This window comes from Ambystoma mexicanum, chromosome 3q, assembly GCF_040938575.1.
Source record: "Ambystoma mexicanum isolate Mex_15411 chromosome 3q, UKY_AmexF1_1, whole genome shotgun sequence".
Taxonomy (NCBI): Eukaryota; Metazoa; Chordata; class Amphibia; order Caudata; family Ambystomatidae; genus Ambystoma; species Ambystoma mexicanum.
Genome location: NC_090926.1, coordinates 69984076 through 70003958, shown reverse-complemented (window position 1 = coordinate 70003958; position 19883 = coordinate 69984076). Strand labels below are relative to the sequence as shown.

Genomic DNA, 19883 nt, shown 5'->3' with positions numbered 1-19883 from the left:
GCAGTTGACAGGCCGCACGGCACACCCATTACAGGTCACACAACCAGTTACCCTTGCCCCAGCTTTCTGCCACCTTGGCTTAGATTGGTTTGGTGGTTCATGATCAACTCAGAAGCTCTCAAGTTCATAGCTTAATGATTTCTCTTTCTTGTCACTTTCTTTTCCAAATTCCACTTTTTTGGCTTTCATTTGCAGCCTTCACTTCCACTTATACAGCTTACTTTTGCTCATTCAGCATTTTGCTCACACTTCACTGACTCCCGTCGGCTGTTGGTTCACAGCTTTCATTCTTGTTTTCATAGCATTAACAGTTCATATTACTTTCTTAGTATCCTTGATTGATCAGAGACTTTTGAAAACGTATAATAGCTTCAGACGTGACCGCTCTGATATATTGTTTCTATAAAATCCACTTCTAACATTTCATTAATTTCGGTTTATTCTTCTGCTTTGATCAGAGGCTTTCGAGAATGCGCGGATTGCATGCGACCACTCCGATACAATGTACCTCAGCAATTTTCATACATGCTCCAGGTTTCCCGCATTCTCTGAAACTCACCTGTCAATGCGCTCTTTCCTTTAGCTTCCTGAGATAATTTCTTGTATTTGAGGTCAGGGGATCACTGCCTTCTGCTCAGGCACCCCTGGACTGGTACTTCCATTCAGGGGAACGAGCACTGTTTGGCCACAGTGAAGGGACCGACACTCTCCACGGATCCCTTCTCCTACCTTCATCGGTTCCTTGGAGACACGGCTCCCTCGTCACGCATTTCCACTTTGGTTCACCATGGAGTCATTCAGCGTTTCAACGTTCCATTCTATTTTAGTTTCTTGCGGATTGGACTGCCTTCCTGCTGCTCTCTAAGTTCTCTGGTGCTCCACCTTTTATACACCTGAGCTCTATCAAAGGGTTTCTATCAAATCACTCACCTGGTTTGCCTGATTGCAACTAGACCAATTACTGGGACATGCCTGACCTTCAGCCATGTAGTCATCAGAATCCCTCTTCTTCATCCCAGTACTATAGTGGTATTTCCTATAGGTAGTCTGTATTACGCTCTGAGGCATATTCTTATTCTCAGTACTTTGTGTCATTTCAGGGGACAATTTGGATATGGGCAGCAATCCTACTGCGGAAGGGTAGGGTAGGTCAATGCCCTTCCCTGGCTACCTGAACAGAAGATCCCTAGGGAGTAATTGTGAGAGTGCCTTCACGTTTCTCACAGCGCACAGCTCCCTGCTTGTCCCTGTTAGTGTGTGGCCACGGTATTGTCAGTCATGATGAGGATGTGCTTCCCTTTGAGAGAAGGCACAAAAGCTTTCAGGGCTAATCTGATCTTGCAGCTGAAGCCTGTTGATGTGGCAGTGGGCTTCCATTGTGGACCAAAGGCCACTCACCTGCAACTCCTCGCAGTGAGCGCCCCAACCATTCAGAGATGCATCCATGACCACCCTGGTCTGGGGCCATTGAGGCCAGAAGGGTTCCTCCACTGACATGTTCTCGCTGCTGGACCACCAAGAGAGATTGTTGGTCGCTGACCTAGACATCTTTAGAATGTCATTTAAGGGGCTGAAGTACTTGGACCATTGACCCTGTAATAGCCACTGCAGAGACTGCATACGCAGTCTGGCCTCTGGCACTAGAAGAATGCAGGAGGCCATGAGGCCTAAGAGGCTGAGGAAGGAAACCGCTGACAAGGTGGCGTGGCTCTGGAACGGTTCCATGGATCTATGAAGTACTATCATTTTTTATAAATTGCACCCTTGCAGATTTATGGACCTGTGAACATTGTTTAGGTCTTGTTAGAACAAGTCAATATTGTTGAATCATTTTATTTATATGCCATGTTGCTTATTCCCTTTGTAATTTGTTTCAGACAATATCTATTGCTGCATTATCTTTCTGCTCCTTTGGTTTGTTTGAAAAATAAATGTTTGGGTTGGTTTGAATGAAGTATGTGGTATGTATGGAATAGGTCATCTGTTGTTTGTGTGAGTTTACACAGCTTTTTGTATGTATTAGTGGCTTCCGGCTTCTGGCTTAAAGATTAGCCTGTTGATTTGATGACATTGAATTTGTTTACTTTTTATATGTGCAAATAAATGTTCTACCTCAAATAAACCCCTGTTGGTCCTTCCCTTCTGTTCACCTCTGGAGCAGTCGAACCTTCTGTCTGACACTGGTGACCCTCTCCTCTGTGGAATAGCCCTTCCCACCCCAGTGTCCAGGACTGCTCCGATGAACTGGAGTTTTTGTGTTGGTGTTGTGTGGGACTTTTGTAAATTCAGGGAGAACCGCAGCCTGTGGAGCAGTGAGCAAGTGTCCTCGAGATGGGACAAAATCTGCTCTGCCGACCTTCCTAGGATCAACCAATCGCCCAGGTATGGGAACACATGAACGCCGGATCAACCCAAAGGGGAGCACCTTGAACTTGTAGTGCGTGTCCCCTATGAGGAATCTCAGGAATGTCCTGTCCTTTTGGTTGATTGGCACGCGGAAATATGCATCCTGGGAATCTAACGACACCAGCCAATCCTGAAGTCTGAGAGCATGGAGAAGTCTTGAAGTTGCCCTTCCTAAGGAACTTTTTCATAGCCCTGAGGTCCAAGGTGGGAGGAAGTCTCTCACCTTTCTTGGTTACAAGCAAATATCGGGAATACCAGCTCGATCCTCTCTGCTCGGGAGGTACCTCTTCCAAGGCATCTTGTAAAAGGAGCAGGGCTCACAGTTCTTCCTGGAGCATCTGTTTGGTTGTTGAGGAGGTGGAGGTGGTCTGTCTGGAGGGCTCTTTAGAAAAGGCAGACAGTACCCCCATTGGATGAGCTGAAAGACCCAGGCATCAGAGGTAATCTGCCACCATTGGGGCCAATACTTGCCTATCTGTCCCCAAACCGGTGAAGCATGGGGAGAGAACTGAAAGCAACATCCAGACCCATCAGCAAGGACTGCGGGCCACCTCTTCACCATTGTCCACCATCCTCAAAAAGCCTTCCCGCATCTCCTCTTCAGGAATGTACTGGAAAGCTTCCCTGATGGTTTGCCAAAGCCCACAGCTGTATTTCGCAAATGTGCAGGATGCAATGATCGCCATACTGCCCGACGAAAATACTTTTTTTGCCAGGGCATCTATTTTCGTACCTTCCCTGTCCGTAGGGGGAATGGAAGTTGATGGATGGTCTAGTATTAACCGTGGCTGCTTGTACCACCAGCCCCCCTGGCTTAGGATGAGAGGGGAGGTATGTTGGGTCCCCTCTTACCGGCTTATACTTCTTTGTGAAGAAAGAATTTTCAGGTGCTGTGGAACAATACTTCTGCCACAAGGTGGTGATGGGGTAAGCGATGGCCATAATGAAAGGCATGGCTCTTTCTGTAGGGGCTCCCTCATCCAAAATGTCAGTCAGATCATATCCTGACAGAGGTCTGGCTGGACATTGCAACCTAGGGCACCCAGTCACCTGTCCACTGTGGAACGATACTTTGCACTTGCATGACCATAAGGGTGGGCTTGCTGAGTCTCCAGATCAGAGGAAGTGTCCAGGCCATTTGCATCTCAAAGCCCTTCTGCCAAGGCCATCAAATCAGCCACATCTGAGAAAAGATCTGTGCCTCCATTGCCTGAATATGCAAGATCAACGTCAAATGGCTTGTGGACATCATGGTCACCGAAAATTGATGCCAGAGTGCCAAAAAATTCAGATCGCACTGAGGCATGTACGGTCAGTCGGACATCAAAGCTGACGGACCCGCACCAGATGGCATAGATATCTGCGTCAACCCATTGCCAGCAGTCAGCGCCGAGCCCGAGGGCTCAGGTGCCGACACGGTTTCCTTGGGGCCAGGGTTCCCGGGCACCACTAGAGCCAATGGAGCGAGCTGCTTTGAGCAGTCACCCGTACCTGCAGCCGCTTTCTTAAACATGTCGAGCATTTGCTCTTTAAAAACCTGCCACTCGGTCCTAGATGTAGGTCCTGAAGGGGACTTAACGCGTACGTCTGAGGAACCAGAATTGTACCTTCATCGATGACACATTTCTTTTCATGGGAAGAGGAGGATGAGGAATGACGGTGCAAATGTGATTGCTTTTTGGTCTCTTTATGGTGCCTAACATCCTTTGCCAGAGTGGGCCCCTTCGTTTTGAACTCCGATGACAAGGCGGCCAAGCAGGCCGGAGATTTTGATGGGGGTCAACCTAACGTGAGTTTCGCAGCCCTCTTCCGCAGTGATTTCGGGTTCATCTTCATGCAAGAACCGCAATCCTCATTGAAGTGACCGTTGTGAAGCACCACACGCAGACACTGTGTGGGTCGGTAATGGACATCTTGGAACTACAGTCCTTGCACCTCTTGAAGCCTGACGCCTTGGGAGCCGACATAATGTTAAAACTGCATTGAATAAGATGAAAATTCCTAGGTTAAAAAGAATATTTCTCTGAGAGAAAGTGAGTTGTACCAATGAGCAGCGTGCTGAACGTGTGGAAAAAAGAAACTGTGGCACAGGGGCATAGTGACGCAGTATATGTACGGCGACCAACGTCACATCTGGAGTCGAGGACCGCTGCATCGAGTCAAGAGGGATCGATGGCCGAGTCGTCAAGGTGCACTAACGCCCAATGTCAAAAAGTTTGCGAGCAGCTGACACTGGAATGGATGTCTATCTGATGAGAAAAGCAATCCATTGGAATGTATTTTGCATAAAAATAGAACTGGGTAGCCGTACCCTCTCCCTCTCACTCTTGCACTTAGTTCCATGATCTCATGCCTCCTTACTCTATAATTCTGTCTTCTACCTCTCTGAAGTCTTACCCCCCTACTATCACACCTTTTCTTACTACCCACACGTTCCATTCTCTCCTCCTCCTCTCTCCCTTTCCCTATCTCCTTCCACCTCTTTCATCCTCTTTCCATTCGATTTTTTCACACTCCTCGCTCTATTATCTCTCATACCCCCCTCCTTCACCTGTGACATTCTCCACCTCTTTAGATGACCCTCTACAACTCCTGCCAATCCTTTGCCCTCTCTACCACTCACCTCTCATTTCCACTTTAACCTTCTCTACTCCTTCGACATCTACACTGTACACCTACCAGTCTTCTACCTCCTGGACACCACAACATTACCACTCCATCTCACATACACTCACAATCAAAGCGCGCCCTGGAGTCACTGCTTACCATTCCCACACAGAGTGCACGCAAGTCATCCATAGATTATTCAGCACTTGGTTCCATCTTCTGTGCACCTCAATGATCAAAAGGTTTTGGGGCATATAGAAAGGGGCTAGAGGATGCATATGCATCACTTAAGGGGAACCAGAGTAAATCTAAAACATGATGACCACTTGTGTTAGTGTGAATTACCCCAGAAAAACAGGGGTAAATACCCCCCACAATCAAAGGGTATGGGGGTGTCCAGGGAGGGCTAGATAGTGCCTCTACATTGGTTGGGACCACCAGAGTACACATGAAACAGGATGACCACTTGTGTCAATGTAAATTAACCCCAGGGAGGCAGGGGATGCGAATTACCAAAGGTGCGTCAGGCCATGATACCTTACACCCCCACAATCAAAAGATATGGGAGTGTCCAGGAAGGGGCTAGATGGTGCCTATACATTGGTTGTTACATGAGTAAATATTAAACAGGATGCCCACTTCTGTTGCTGCGAAATACACCCAGGGAGGCTGGGGATTGAAATTATCATGGATGTGTTCAGCCCATGACATCTTCCATCACTGCTTTAAAAAGGTATGGGTTTTTTTCCGGGAGGGGATAGATGGTGCATATGCATTTGTTCAGACCAGAGTACATTTTAAACAGGATCACCACTTGTTTCAGTGTGAATTAACCCCAGGGAGGCAGGGGATGCGAATTACCATAGGTGTGTTCAGGCCATGATATCTTGTACCCCCACAACCAACCGTATGGGATTGTCCAGGGACGGGCTACATGGTACCTCTACTTTCGGTCGGGACCAGATTAAACATAAAACAGGATGACCACTTTTGTCACTGTGAGCTAACCCCAGCAAAACAGGGTATGTGAATTACCATAGGTGCGTTCAGGCCTTGATATTTTGCACCCCCACAGTCAAAAGGTATGGGGGTGTCCAGGGAGAGGCTAGATGGTGCCCTTACATCGGTTGGGACCAGAGTAAACATAAACAGGATGACCACTAGTGTCAGTGTGAGCTAACCCCAGAAAAACAGGGTATGTGAATTACCATAGGTGTATTCAGGCCTTGATATCTTGCACCCCCCACAATCAAAAGGTATGGAGTTGTCCAGGGAGGGGTTAGATGGTACCTCTACATTGGTTGGGCCCAGATTAACCATAAAACAGGATGACCACTTGTGTCATTGTGAGTTAACCCACAGGAGACAGGGGATGCGAAATAACATAGGTGTGTTCAGGCCATGATATTTTGCACCCCCACAAGCAAAAGGAAAGGGGGTGTTCTGGGAGGGGCTAGATGGTACCTCTACTCCGGTTGGGCACAGGGGATGCGAATTACCATATGTGCATTCAGGCCATGATAACTTGCACCACCCACAATCAAAAGGTATGGGGGTGTCCCGCGAGGGGCTAGATGGTGCCTCTACATTGGGTGGCACCAGAGTAAACACAAAACAGGATGACCACTTGTGTCAGTGTAAATTAACTACAGGAAGGCTGGGATGTGAATTACCATATGTGCGTTCAGGCCACGATATCTTGCACCCCCACAAGCAAAATGTATGGAGGTATCCAGGGAGGGGCTAGATGGTGCCCTTACAACGGTTGGGACCAGAGTAAATATAAAACAGGATAACCACTTGTGTCATTGTGAGTTAGCCCCCGGGAGACAGAGAATGCAAATGACCATGATTGTGTTCAGGCCATGATATCTTGCACCCCCACAATCAAAAGGCGTGGGGTGTCCAGGGAGGGGTTAGATGGTGCCTCTACATTAGTTTGGACCAGATTAAACATAAAACAGGATGACCACTTGTGTCATTGTGAGTTAACCCCCGGGAGACAGGGTATGCAAATTACCATAGGTATGTTCAGGCCATGATATCTTGTACCACCCACAATCAAATGGTATGGGGGTGTCCCACGAGGGGCTAGAGCGTGCCTCTACATTGGTTGGGACCAGAGTAAACACAAAACAGGATGACCACTTGTGTCAGTGTGAGTTAACCCCCGGGAGACAGAGAATGCAAATTACCATAGGTGTGTTCAGGCCATGATATCTTGCACCCCCACAATCAAAAGTTATGGGGGAGTACAGGGAGGGGCTAGATGGTGCCAGTACATTGGTTGGGACAAGAGTAAATCTGAAACAGGATGACCACTTGTGTCAGTTTAAATTACCCGCGGGGGACTTAGGGAATGTGAATTTTCATAGGTGTGCTCAGACCGTGATATCTTGCACCCCCACAATCGAAAGGTATGGAGGTATCCAGGGAGGATCTAGCTGGTGCTGCCACATTGATTGGGACCTGAGTAAATATAAAACAGGATGACCACTTGTGTTAGTTTGAGTTAACCCAAGGGAGGCAGGGATGCGAATGACCATAGGTGGTTACCAGACATTTGGTCGAATGCATTTGATGGAATTACAATATGGTCGAATCAATTTGGTCGAAAAAATGGTGGAATTTTTTTTTTTTTTTTTTTTTTTGGGGGGGTCCCCCCCCATCCCCCGTTTTTGGTGTTAAAACAACTTTTTTTTACCTATTTTTACCTATACTAGAGCAAAAAAATATATATACTTTTTAAAAAAAATTCGACCTTTTTTTTTTCGACCAAATTGATTCGACCAATTTGTCATTCGATCAAATATATTCGACCATTTGACTGGACAGCCCATAGGTGCGTTCAGGCCATGATATCTTGCACCCCCCACAATCAAAAGGTATGGGGGTGTCCTGGGAGGGGCTAGATGGTGCCGCTAAATTGGCTGGGACCAGAGCAAACACAAAACAGGATGACCACTTATGTCAGTGTAAATTAACCACAGGAAGGCAAGGTGTGCGAATTACCATAGGTGTGTTCAGGTCATGATATCTTGCACCCCCCACAATCAAAAGGTATGGGGGTGCCCTGGGAGGGGCTAGACGGTGCCTCTACATTAGCTGGGACCAGAGTAAACATAAATCAGGATACCCACTTGTGTCAGTGTGAGTTAACCCCAGGAAAACAGGGTATGCGAATTACCATAGGTGCGTTCAGGCCATGATATCATGCACCCCCACAATCAAAAGGTATGGGGGTGTCCTGGGAGGGGCTAAATAGTGCATCTGGATTGGTTGCGACCAGATTAAACATAAAACAGGATGAGCACTTGTGTCAGTTTAAATAAACCCCAGGGAGGCAAGGGATACGAATTACCATTGGTGTGTTCAGGCCATGATACCTTGCACCCCCACAATGAAAGGGTATGGGGGTGTCGAGGGAGGGGATAGAAGGTGCATCTGCATTGGTTGGGACCTGAGTAAATATAAACCAGGATGACCACCTGTGTTAGTGTGATTTAACCCCAGGGAGGCAGGGGATGCGAATTACTGTAGGTTCGTTCAGGCCATGATATCTTGCACCCCCACTATCAAAATTGTTTGTACTGTTCTTGTAAGTGTATGAATTCTGCACCTCTGGTACATGTGCATAGTATTCAATGCTGTGACGTGCGGTATTGGCCATGATTTGCCAGGGCACCATTGTTTTGATGTGGTGGTGCATATAGGTCAGATAAAATGTCCTCTCTAAACATAATGGAATATTCTCTGCAGGCCCGCGTGAAGATGTTTGGGGGACCATTTCAACATGATGGTTGGGGCTCCCGTTGCTTAGAGCAGAAAGCAGTCTGAGGCTCCTGTGGGGAGGAGGGCATACATTATAATGGAGATAAACATAAGGGTAATAGCTGCCAATTATCACGAACCAGCAGCGAACTGAAACACTGAATGCCCGCTGAATAGTTGTGAATGATCCTTCTTCATAAGAAAGTGGCTGATGTGGAGGAAACAGTGTTGAAAGTAGGTGATCATACTTCTGTTTTCCTCAGTGGACGTGACAGTAGGACGGGCTCCAGCAGCAGCTTGTAAGGCGAGCACTGCAAAGCGCACACTGTAAGACCCAGAAAGTGAGCAATATATAAAGGAATATATTGCTGTGTTATTGCACTGCTGAGTGGCAATATGGGGGCTGTTGCTGGGGGACCCCTGAGGCTCAAGGCCCTTTTTATTTGAAAGAGTTGAAAGGCCCTTCTGCCGTCCCTGATTCTCTGCTAATGTGCTGTCATTATTGATTACAAGCAAACAATACAGCAAACATGGCTGAGAAGAACCTAGCAGCTACGCACCAGGGCTTTACAGCCATAGAGTCCCGTTAACATAAAGGTTAATAACTGGTTTATAAATACAGATGTACAAACTGAGCTAAATACAACCCTTCCATTGACCTGGATGTGGACGTTTGGCAGTAGATTGTGTTGTTGCAGAGCTTGCTTGGTGCCCCCACCTTTCCTCCAAGACTAGCTTGTAGAGTTTAAGTAAAAGGTATTAAGTGCAGACGTAATTGTGGTGTTGGCCCATTTGAGTGCAGGCATGTTGCCCCTTTAAAGAAAAGCGTCATGACATTGTCAAGACGATCTTCAAATAAAAGGTGCACTGCTGGCCCGTGAAAGGCAGTGCAGCAGAGCCCCAGGAAGTGGCAACAAGTGTCTGCGTCCTTTACTGTTCTTCTGCCTGCCTTGTGACCACAGCCTACCCCTGCAGCCTGTCCTGAGTGCCTCCAGCTGTGGAAAACTGTCTGGTGATCCGTCGGGTGCTCCCGACACGTGGTGTGGCCCGCCCTTGTGACCTGTGGCGAGCACCACATTGGCGACAAGGCGGTCTGGGTCCTGCACACTTCTTGGTGTGCGGGCTGCCAGGAGCCTCTTTGGAGGAGAAGCCACGTGTGCGAAAACGGCGTCGGCCGCTGCGGGTGGCCCAGGGCCTGTGCTGCGCCTGGTGCCTGAGGCGGCGGGTGGCCGCAGAACGGAAGAAAAAGTAGCTGTGGCGTCGGCTGCGTGGAGGTGTGGCCGCCAAGCGAAGGAGAGGGGCTGCGGGGGCACTGCGGCCAGTTGGCAACCCCCTGCACGTGGGAGGAGCTGTCGGTGGGTCCACGTGTGCTTAGGACAGGGTGGCAGCCGGTAGAGGGCTGAAAGGAGGGGTTGTTGCCTATGCAACACTGGGCCGCAGCAAAAAAAAACAAAGGAACGCTGAGCCTGAAATGGCCTGCATCGAGGTCAGCCTCGGAAGGGGGCGTAGCCTACTGTCACCTGGGCCTGCACGGTGAATGGAGTCGTCTGTCAAGCGAACTGCACTAAAGAAGAAGTTTTGATGACAAAGGCCACGAACGCTCTGAGGAGCAAGGAGTCACTGTGGCATGTGTTGCGAGGACGGCTGAGGCCAGGAAACTACTGGTCCTCCTCGGGAAGGTGCTGCAGTGCCCGAGTGCCCAGTGCAGTGGGTACTAAAAGACTATTTGACCCCTCTGACCATTTCTACCTTCACCAACCTCCCTTTAGAGTAGCAGCTCCTCAGGGAGTGCTGGTGCGCCCTCGGTGCCCCGGCAGATTAATCAAACCCTTGTTACATCCCCACCACCAACGAGGCTTCCAAGGGAGTAGCGGCTCCAGGGGAGTAGCGGCTTGTGTTACCGTTATTTCCCAGCTGAGTCAGAGTCGCGCCCGGGGACCATCATGGTGTACGAGGAGAATGAGGTGGTGTGTCGACAGGGTTGTCAGCTGGCGGCCTTGTATCCTTTCGACGTGGTGGGTGCACCTGTCAGTTTACGACCCCGGTGGACGGCATGGGTAGATAACCTGGAGCTGTATTTTGAGACGTTGGAAGTCAAGGACCGGGCGAAATGGCCAACCCTCCTGTACTCAGCCGGCCCGGCTCTCCAGAGGCTGTTTAAGACCCTGCGTCCCATAGACCAGTCAAATGGCAAAGCCATTGCAGTACTGAAGGAGTACTTCAGGCCCATGGTCAACAGGGACTATGAACGGTTCAGGATGAGGTGCGCGAGGCAAGAGGAAGGGGAGAGCCTCAATGCGTTTCATATTAAACTGCGTGGCATTGCATTGTCCTGCGCTCTTGGGAACTTTGAGGACGAGATCAGGGCACAGATCATCTATGGCTGTAGCTCAGCGAAGCTGCAGAAACAAAAGTCCTCAGGGACCGCGCGTTAACCCTCGAGCGAATACTAGAACTTGGTCGCTCCCAAGAACTTGCAGAGGTGTGTGCCTCGGCCATGGACCTCTCCTGGCAACAACTCAAGCTGGAAGCCCCCATGCAACAGGTCAAGTTGGAGGAGGTATTGGCCGTCAGCAAGTGGCATGGAGGTAGGCCAATAAGAAGAATGGATTGGCCACAGAGAGAGCCCGGTGCCACCATATGCCATCAGTGTGGGTGGGACCTTCCGCACGCGCAGGAATGCCCAGCCAAAGGACACATCTGTGGGAGTTGCGGAAAAGTGGATAATTTTGCACGGGTGTGCCCAGCCCAACGCTGGCCAGCATGGTGGGGCCAATGGCCGGGAGTGGGTCGAAGGACGGTGCAGGGAGGAAGCCCCCAAGATTTGCGGCAGTCCAGGTGGTGAAAGACCATAGGAGTGGACCGTGTGACTTTGCCAAGGAAGAAGAGGAGGAAAATGTGTTCTTCTTGTCCTGCAGCAGCGCAAGCGGCCAGTTTGATCCAGGCATTTTCTAGCTCCCAGTGCCCGCCATTGGGCCCCCCCCATGGTGTGCGGACTGGAATGCACCTGGTTGTTTGCAGTGTTTGAATAGTTTTGTCAGTGGGTGCTCCGACTGGAATTCACCACCGTTTGCAGTGATTTGGTAGTATACTACTGGTGTGCAGACTGGAATGCACCATCATTTTGGACCTCAGTAGAGGGTCGCTGTTCTTTGTGTTGTGGGATTTTTTTGTTAGAATAAAGGAAGGGGTATGGTGTGTGGCCATTTCAGTGCGGGCATGTTGCCCCTTTAAGGAAAAGCGTCATGAGATAGTCATGACGCTCCTCAAATAAAAGGGGCTCTACTGGCACGTGAAGGGCAGTGCAGCAGAGCCCCAGGAAGTGGCAACTCGTGTCTGCGTCCTTTACTGTCCTTCTGGCTGCCGTGTGACTACGTCCTACCCCTGCAGCCGGGCCTGGGTGCCCCCACAGCCTAGGCTGCCATATCCTGGGTGCCCCAGCTGTGGAAAACTGTCCGGTGATCCGAACCTTGCAGGGTGTCCCCTGCCGTTCCTGCGCTGCGTGCCCGCAGCATAGGTGATCCATCAGGTGCTCCCAACACGTGGTATCATACATGTCAACATTCTGAGGCATCTGGGAGGGAGATTTCACGAGAGAATTTGGGAGAAATTAATTTCCCCATAGGAATATATTGGGGTTAGAATTATATTGGGAGAATGTGAAAAATAGCAATATTTTTCATTTAAATATCGGGATTCTCCCGCCTAAATCGGGAGGGTTTGCATGTCTGTGGTATGGCCCACCTTGGTGACCTGTGGCGGGCCACCACAGTAATGTTCTAGTCCCTCTTCACTGTTTCTTCTGAAGGGCTATTCCTGGCACATTTGCTCCCAATGTCTGGTCCAACTATTAGTGGGAATTTTTGATTTAAACGGTTTCATAGTAAGCAGACTTAGATCTGTGTGCAATATGCAGTTTAATGTTCAAATCCGCAGAGCAACTGGCTTGCAGTTCAGGGGTAGTGCAGCTGTCTACAGGCAACTCCCCCTGCCCCCCAATACCCACACACACTGTGTGGCCCCGAAACTTATAACTGCATGCATAGAAAAAGCAGTCACTAGTTCCCTCACTCTATGGGAAGCCGTATATTCTACCATACAGTATGATCTTCAGCTTCCCTGAGGCCACGCCCGCCTGGTAGCTCTAAAGGCGGGCTAGTGGGTGGACTGAGTGAAGGCTCTGAAGCCACACCCACATGGTAGCTCTGAGGGCGGGCTACAAGGTGAGCGTGGCTCCGAAGATTTCCGAACACCGACTCCTTCATGCTGCCATGGGGGTGCAGGATATCATGCAACACCGGTCTCTCTGTTGTCAGTGCATTGGGAGGCGGTGCTGCTTCTGCGCACGTTCTGGTGACTAGTGTCTTTGCTGCGAGAGCCCTCGTTGATGGCACGGGGTTTCCGAGCATGTCCTGGACAGGAGTGTTCAATATACTGAACGTGTGCAATACAAAGATATGCTTGGAACCTTTCACAGTTTGATTTGGCATTCAGCCGTTTGTCTCGTTGGATCTTAAGAAGCATATATTTCTCATTTGCTTTTGAATCATAGACCTGATAACAAGGTCATATCTTCGAAGCGATATGTCTTGGGCGCATTCAGATGAGGTAAGTGGAGTGCAGTACGTCGAGCCACCAGGAGACCACCACATCACACAAAAGTGACAGCTTGGAACTCCATTAGACCTCCACAAATGGAGTACAATCTCTGCTCGACTATAACACGCACGTCAATTCGCGAAAGAACACTGAACGCCCTCTGTCAAAATGCGCAATGACGTATCCCTCGTAAACAAAATCATACATTATTTCATAAAATGCTGGAACCTATTCTAGCCTCCTGCAACATACAGCACGGAGTCCCGCCAGTACTCCACTTAATCGTGTGGTGTAATTATCGAAAGCCCACACATTTTGAAGTCATTCAATGTTTTTGAAAGGCATAATGATTTTTTTGCAGGTATATGAAAAAAGCCAGGTAGAATGCGCATACCTTCTGTTGTTCAAACCTAACAACAAAATAGAAGTCAAATAACAGACATGTTACTCCGAAATCCATCCTGGTCGCGCAGTATGGATATAACTAAGACATTCAGCATTTCTGATAGTACTTATGGCTCCACAACTGGAAGTCATATTTTTAGCACTGTGCAGTCTATTGACTCCCATTTGTTTGTATCGTGGGAGTTGTAAGCCCCTCTCCATGATTCTTTATCACACCGGTCCTGCATAATAATGACATTTGTATAAACTGAACAACATTCATACATTAAGTATATCTGAGTTTCTGAGAGGGGCTTCTATTCACTGTGACAGGATACCTTGGGTGTATCCCATTCCCCCTCCTTGCATCTGAAGGTGGGGTTCTTGGTGTATTATCACCGTGTCGCAGTTGGCTTATAGGCATCACCATTGTTTTCCTGCCACTGGTGACTGCCTTCGGTGTCATCATCTTCCCTTCCTGCATTGTCTGCAGCCGTCACTGTCTGGTCCTGTGCATTTATGGCTGGTCAAATATGATTTTTCGGATTCGACTGCAGTTTCTTGCCACTGCTAGGTCCTTTCTCTGCCTCAAATGAGCGCTGGGTGCCAATTGCGAATCAGCGCCTGATCCCGATTAGTGAGCTGCAGCCTCGAGGTGTCTCCTTTGCTGTCTTTTTTTACATTGTCCTTGATTTGAGGATGGCAATTTTCCCCCGTTTTTTTTATAGATATGTTCTGGCATTGTGTTCCTCACTCTATTAAGGCGTATACTGTGGTCACACCTGTGACAGTGTGGAGTCTTGTTCTGGCTTCTATCACGAAGATATGAGATGCCTCTTCCAGTAAGTCACCTTTGTCATACAATATACAAATTCTTTTTTCAGTGTTCCCATAAATCTCTTGACATCGCTGTTGGTGTGAGGCCAACATGGGGTGATCCATTTGTGTTCAACCCCATAATAATCGACAAACGCTTGACACATATTTATCTATAAGGGGTGCCCATTGTCAGATCCGATTAATGTGTGTTAGCGCTATGATACAAATAGCTTTTTCAGGATGCTAAATTTCAAGTTACAAGTTGGCCAAGAGTCAATTCTCACTTGCCAATGGCTAGTGAGCATTTTGCAACCTGGCTCTTCAATTATTGGAATGACTACCTCTGCAGCAGTGGAGGAAATGAGTCCCGCCTCTGGGTACCGTAAGAACTCATTTAATAAAACCATGAAGTGCTTGATTTGGAGTATTGACCCTAGGTCAATGCTCATCGTTTGCCAGGGTGCTGAATTCCTTGTGAGGGATTCAAGAGGGTGTAGTGTCAGCGCTTTTGCTGGCACTTGATAATTGGTACAGATGACAAGTACTGTACTGCTTTTTTTCTAACTCTGGGAACCAGTCCCTTTTTCTCCAGCTGGCGTTTGTTTTATTCACGCCTTCGTGCCCTGCCTGAACCAGACCTTTCCGTTTGGAGATAAGCTGTGGTAGCAGGACTATTCTCAATGCTCTCATTAGCACCCCAGTCTCTACTACTGACAGCTCTATTTGCACTCTCTGAAGCCTTTGCAGAAATACTTGTGTGTAAGCAGTGTGATGCGCATGAAGAGCCAGGAAGTTCTTCTGCTTGAATGTACATAACCCACTGGGCTCACATCCACCACCAGATCTTCTGAGTTTCTAGTCATGTCAGCAAAAAGGGCTTTTGTCGTGGTACCTAATGCCAAACCTGTTTCTTAAAGGACTACCCAAAGGATTCTAGGTTCTTTTGTTGGAATGGGCATTTTTCCTTACTTAATGTTAGGCCATGCTGTTTCAGATGGTGAAATACTGCAGCTACCCGAGTGAGGTGTTCATTCTCTCTCATAATGCATATACAATACATGATTGCTCATATTCAATACACCTGGGTCCCTTGCTGGCACACCCTGTATGGCATTTTGCAATTCTTTGGCGGCTGACGATACTTCCTGAGCTCACGCATTTCTATCTGAAAAGACCCACCTGTGAAGAGAATGTTGTAATAAATCTTGAATCTTCACGTTGGTTAACCCGTAGACACCCATCATTGAGTTATTTCTTTGAAAAGATTGTAGAACCTTGCAGATCAGTGAGAATGTCATCCAGGGTAGGTGTTGGGTAGATGTATGTCTATGCATGTACGGATAGCTATTTTGGCTTTGCTGCTATGGCAATCCGTGAAACCCATGGTGTGAGTCCAGTGACTTGTTCTATTAATCCCTCTCTCGCCCGTTTAATTAACTTTCTTTCTGAGATGAAATGGGATTCATCTATGTCCCAGCACCGCCAAATGCACCATAGAGTTTATGTGGAGGTGTTCCTCCGACCTCAGAGGTATTCTATTCCCACAAAGAAATCCCTGTATTCCTTCAAGAAAGCATTGATTATCTCTTGGTACACTTGAAATTAAAAATGCACCAAACCTTCCACTGTGTCATTAAAAACTGAGGAGCGGGTGTTGGGTGTCTGGTGTGGCAAAGAAAGTGGTCTCATCTTAATGTACTCTTGCGCAGAATGCCCCATCCCGCGGCAGTGGAGGAGAACCACCATAGTCCAAGTTTCTCACCTTCGGCTTTGTTAATGGTGGATGAGATATCATATGGTTGAACTGAGATGCTGAATTGACATTTCACAGTGCCCCTGTGCCAATTAGAACCCAAACTAGTTTGGACTGCAAGGTCTCCTCACACTGCGGTTGCCTCCTCATGCTTCTCCTCCTTCCTTGGCAGATTGGCTAGATGAAAACAAAAGTTCTTCCACATCGTCATTGTCTTCTTCAGGTGCGGTCATCTCTACAGAGTCTTCCTTAGTTATGGCAGCTACCAGGGCTTGTTGCATTCTCTGAGTAGTCGGCATGCAGTCCGATATTTTCTCCATGGGGTTCTACACACTTTTATGAAGTGATTTGGCTTGGTGCATCTCCCACAGGTTTGTCTAATTTCCAGGAATAGTTGTCCATGCATTAAAGAGCCTCCACAGAAGTCGCAATGGGCATTCGGCATTGTGTCATTCTCTCCATTGTTTTGAATGAGTTGCCTCTTCCACTGATTCTTCCTTTTTGCATTGGGCAATTCTTGACTGCCATCAATTCTTGCTTGCAGAGTGACTTCATGGCTTCTTAAGTATGGGTAGCTCTTGTGGCTGCCAATTCATGGGACCTACAAGGCTCGAGGTTCATGTGCAAGAATGCACTGGATTCCCACACCATTTGGTTGCATAACTGGGTTGAGGAGCATTGTTGAATTCTCTGTGCTCTTATCTCGTCCTCTTCATTTTTTAGGGTGCAGGACATGGCTAGCTGTCTCAGGCTTGCTTCATAATCAGCATTTATCAGTGGGCTAAAATAATTCTTTAGCACTTTCTCTTTGTTGTGGCATAGTAACCAACACCTGTTGGCAGAGTTTTTAATAGTTTTTGGACAGCCCCTCCAGCGAAAAAGGGCATCTTAGACTTCTTTCGCCTTATCATCCGCCCCAAGGGTCAGTACGGAGAACATTACTAGCCTCCCTGTTCATAACTCTAACCTCTGGCCTTTGGATACAGGTGCACCACCTATGCCAAACTCTGGCACCAGGATCCCTGGAAAGTACCATTGGCTCAATGGTATTGAGTCATTGTGGGTCTGCTAACTGTGAGGGGGAGGATACCTTGTTCATCATCTTAATATGTGTCTCTATCAAGAGCTGGCACTGATCTGGGTGGGCGTTGGTTCACTTATCTGTTGCAAATGTGGGTTTCCCACTGCCATGGAGTTGAGAGCGACAGGAGAGGGCCTTTGCTTCTTACATGATGTTGTGAGTTGAACTTCAGACTTGTGCAACAGGATCTCTAAATATTTGAATACGCTCAGCAGGTGGGTAGGCATAAATGTAGAGACGTCGTTATGTTTGCATTTTTGTGTGTAACCTTTCCTTTGGCGTCAGGCAGGCCACATGAGAACATTGGTTGGACTTCTGACCACCTCCTGGCGAGTGCCTCTCATATGGTGATGCATTGCATGCACCACTAGCAGACTTCTTCACACATTTCCTTCTCCACCAAAAGGTGTGTGAAACGTAACCTGGTTTCATACAGGCATGTTCCCCCACCTTTTCATCAGTTGTAATTGTGGTATCCAGTGCTCCAGATAAGATTTTGAGGTTGGAGTATTTTATATACTCCCTATTTTTAAATTTTGAAAGTAAATGTGATTTCAAGGGAGAAACAATTTAGTTATTTTCTTTACAAGACGGTAAAACATATTTGACATCCAATTGACACATGCCAAAAGTTAAAACTGCATGAAAATCATTATCATGATAGAATAGCATGTTTCCCTCACAATTAACAGATGAAGCACAGTGTACGGGTGACCTATTGGCAGATGGGTATTTGTAATTTGGAAAGTTTACTCAATGCTCTGACTATTTTTTATGGGAATTGATATCTGAAGGTTGGTAATGGGCAGCTGTTAGTTGCAGGTGATCTGAATGCTTCCAGTACTGATATTGAGCTGTCCCGAAACTTTACCTCACTGACTCAAAGTAAGAATCGGACCATAACTTTGTGGACTTCTCGATCAGGGTACCCTTCTCTACTAAAATCCAGCCTATTCACTCAGAAGCGATCTCATAACGCAATACTAAATCTCTTACCTTGGATAAAATAGAAGCACTTACCACTCAGACTCTACATATTTTAGAGACAGACAACACTGACATGCTCTCTAAGAAAATTAATTCTAAGCTTAAATTGGTACCGCTCTCTGGCACCTATGAAAGCCAAAAAAATATCAAGTGAAAGGAAACTCCCCAATCCTTGGTTCTCCTCTGAACTTCAATCCCTGAAAGCTGCCTCTCTTAAGTTATTTTACATCTAGAAAACTAATCATCTCCTATAACACTATCTAACTCCAAAGTAGCCGCTCATAACTACAAAAGAGCTATCACTGAAGCCAAGAAAACTTACCTGGACTCCAGAATCCTACAGGCCACCTCGAACTCTAAGGAATTATTTAAGATTCTGAAAGAACAAGAGACTGTTCCAGAACCTGCAGTATCGATGATCATAAAAAATGACGACTGGCGTTTGGATATTCAGAATGCCATGGCTAATAAAGTGAATGGTATCCGAGAATCCATAGCTACCAAAAAAAGTGATTTTGACACACAGGGCACCCATATAGTCGATAACACTTTTACCAGGGATCAAGACATCCCTATCTTTGACTTTGTACCCATATCAGAAGAGGAGCTAGCCTCTATTATGAACAAACTCAAAGCTACTAATTGCACAGATGATCCATGTGCTTCTACTATCATTAAAACATGCCCCCCTACTATGGTACAGGCCATATGTAAATTCGTCAATGCCTCTCTTCGGAATTGCATGGTTCCAGATGACCGGAAGCAAGCTTGTGTTACCCCATTATTAAAAAAACCCAATTTAGATCAAAGTGTACCCACCAATTATAGGCCAATAACTAACACCCCTTTCCTGTTAAAGATATTGGACCGGGTAGCTTATATTCAACTGGCTCAACATCTTGACTCCCACCCCATCCTTAACCCCTTCCAGTCAGGGTTTTGACAAAGCTTCGGCACCGAGACCTCGTTATTGGATTTCAAGTCTCAATTGCTCCAAAGGATGGACAATCGGAAGGTCTCTCTCCTTATTGCACTGGCTGCCCGTGGAGGCGCGTATTACCTTCAGACTCATGGTTATCACCTTTAAATGCCTTAGGGGGACCATGCCTACCTACCTACAAAGGTACATAGGAATAAAACACAATCTCAGAAATCTGCGTTCCAATAATCAGAACATGCTTCACCAACCCAAATTTAAGACCAAAAAAGCACAATGGGGTGCTTTGGCCTTCGCGGCACCGGCTATCTGGAACACCTTACCAGGTCAACTGAGAAACTCTGCAGCCCTAAGCAACTTCAAGAAGGACCTTAAAACCTTCCTCTTCAAGTAGTAGTATACGATTCTCAGACTATCTTCTCGGTTCCCGGTTCTCTCGGTCTTCTCTTTCTGTTTTTTGTCTTGTCTGTGCCCTCACACCTATGGGTTTATGGCAGCGCAATATAAATGCAATAAAGTAAAAGTAAAAAGTAAAGCCC

The 19883-nt window shown here is 47.4% G+C and overlaps 1 protein-coding gene across 3 annotated transcripts in view; it reads left to right on the top strand.

Moving 5' to 3' along the window:
- The first annotated feature begins 13158 nt into the window (after positions 1 to 13158).
- LOC138582143 (zinc finger protein 570-like) overlaps positions 13159 to 19883 on the top strand; it is a 183343-nt gene continuing 176618 nt past the window's right edge. For 2 of the 3 annotated variants that reach the window (XM_069653166.1, XM_069653165.1), the window contains exon 1: positions 13162 to 13392. In XM_069653166.1, coding sequence (XP_069509267.1) covers positions 13369 to 13392 — 24 coding nt within the window. In that variant the 5' untranslated portion in view covers positions 13162 to 13368. Of the gene's footprint in view, positions 13393 to 19883 lie in introns of all 3 variants that reach the window. The other variant, XM_069653167.1, reaches the window with a different exon arrangement.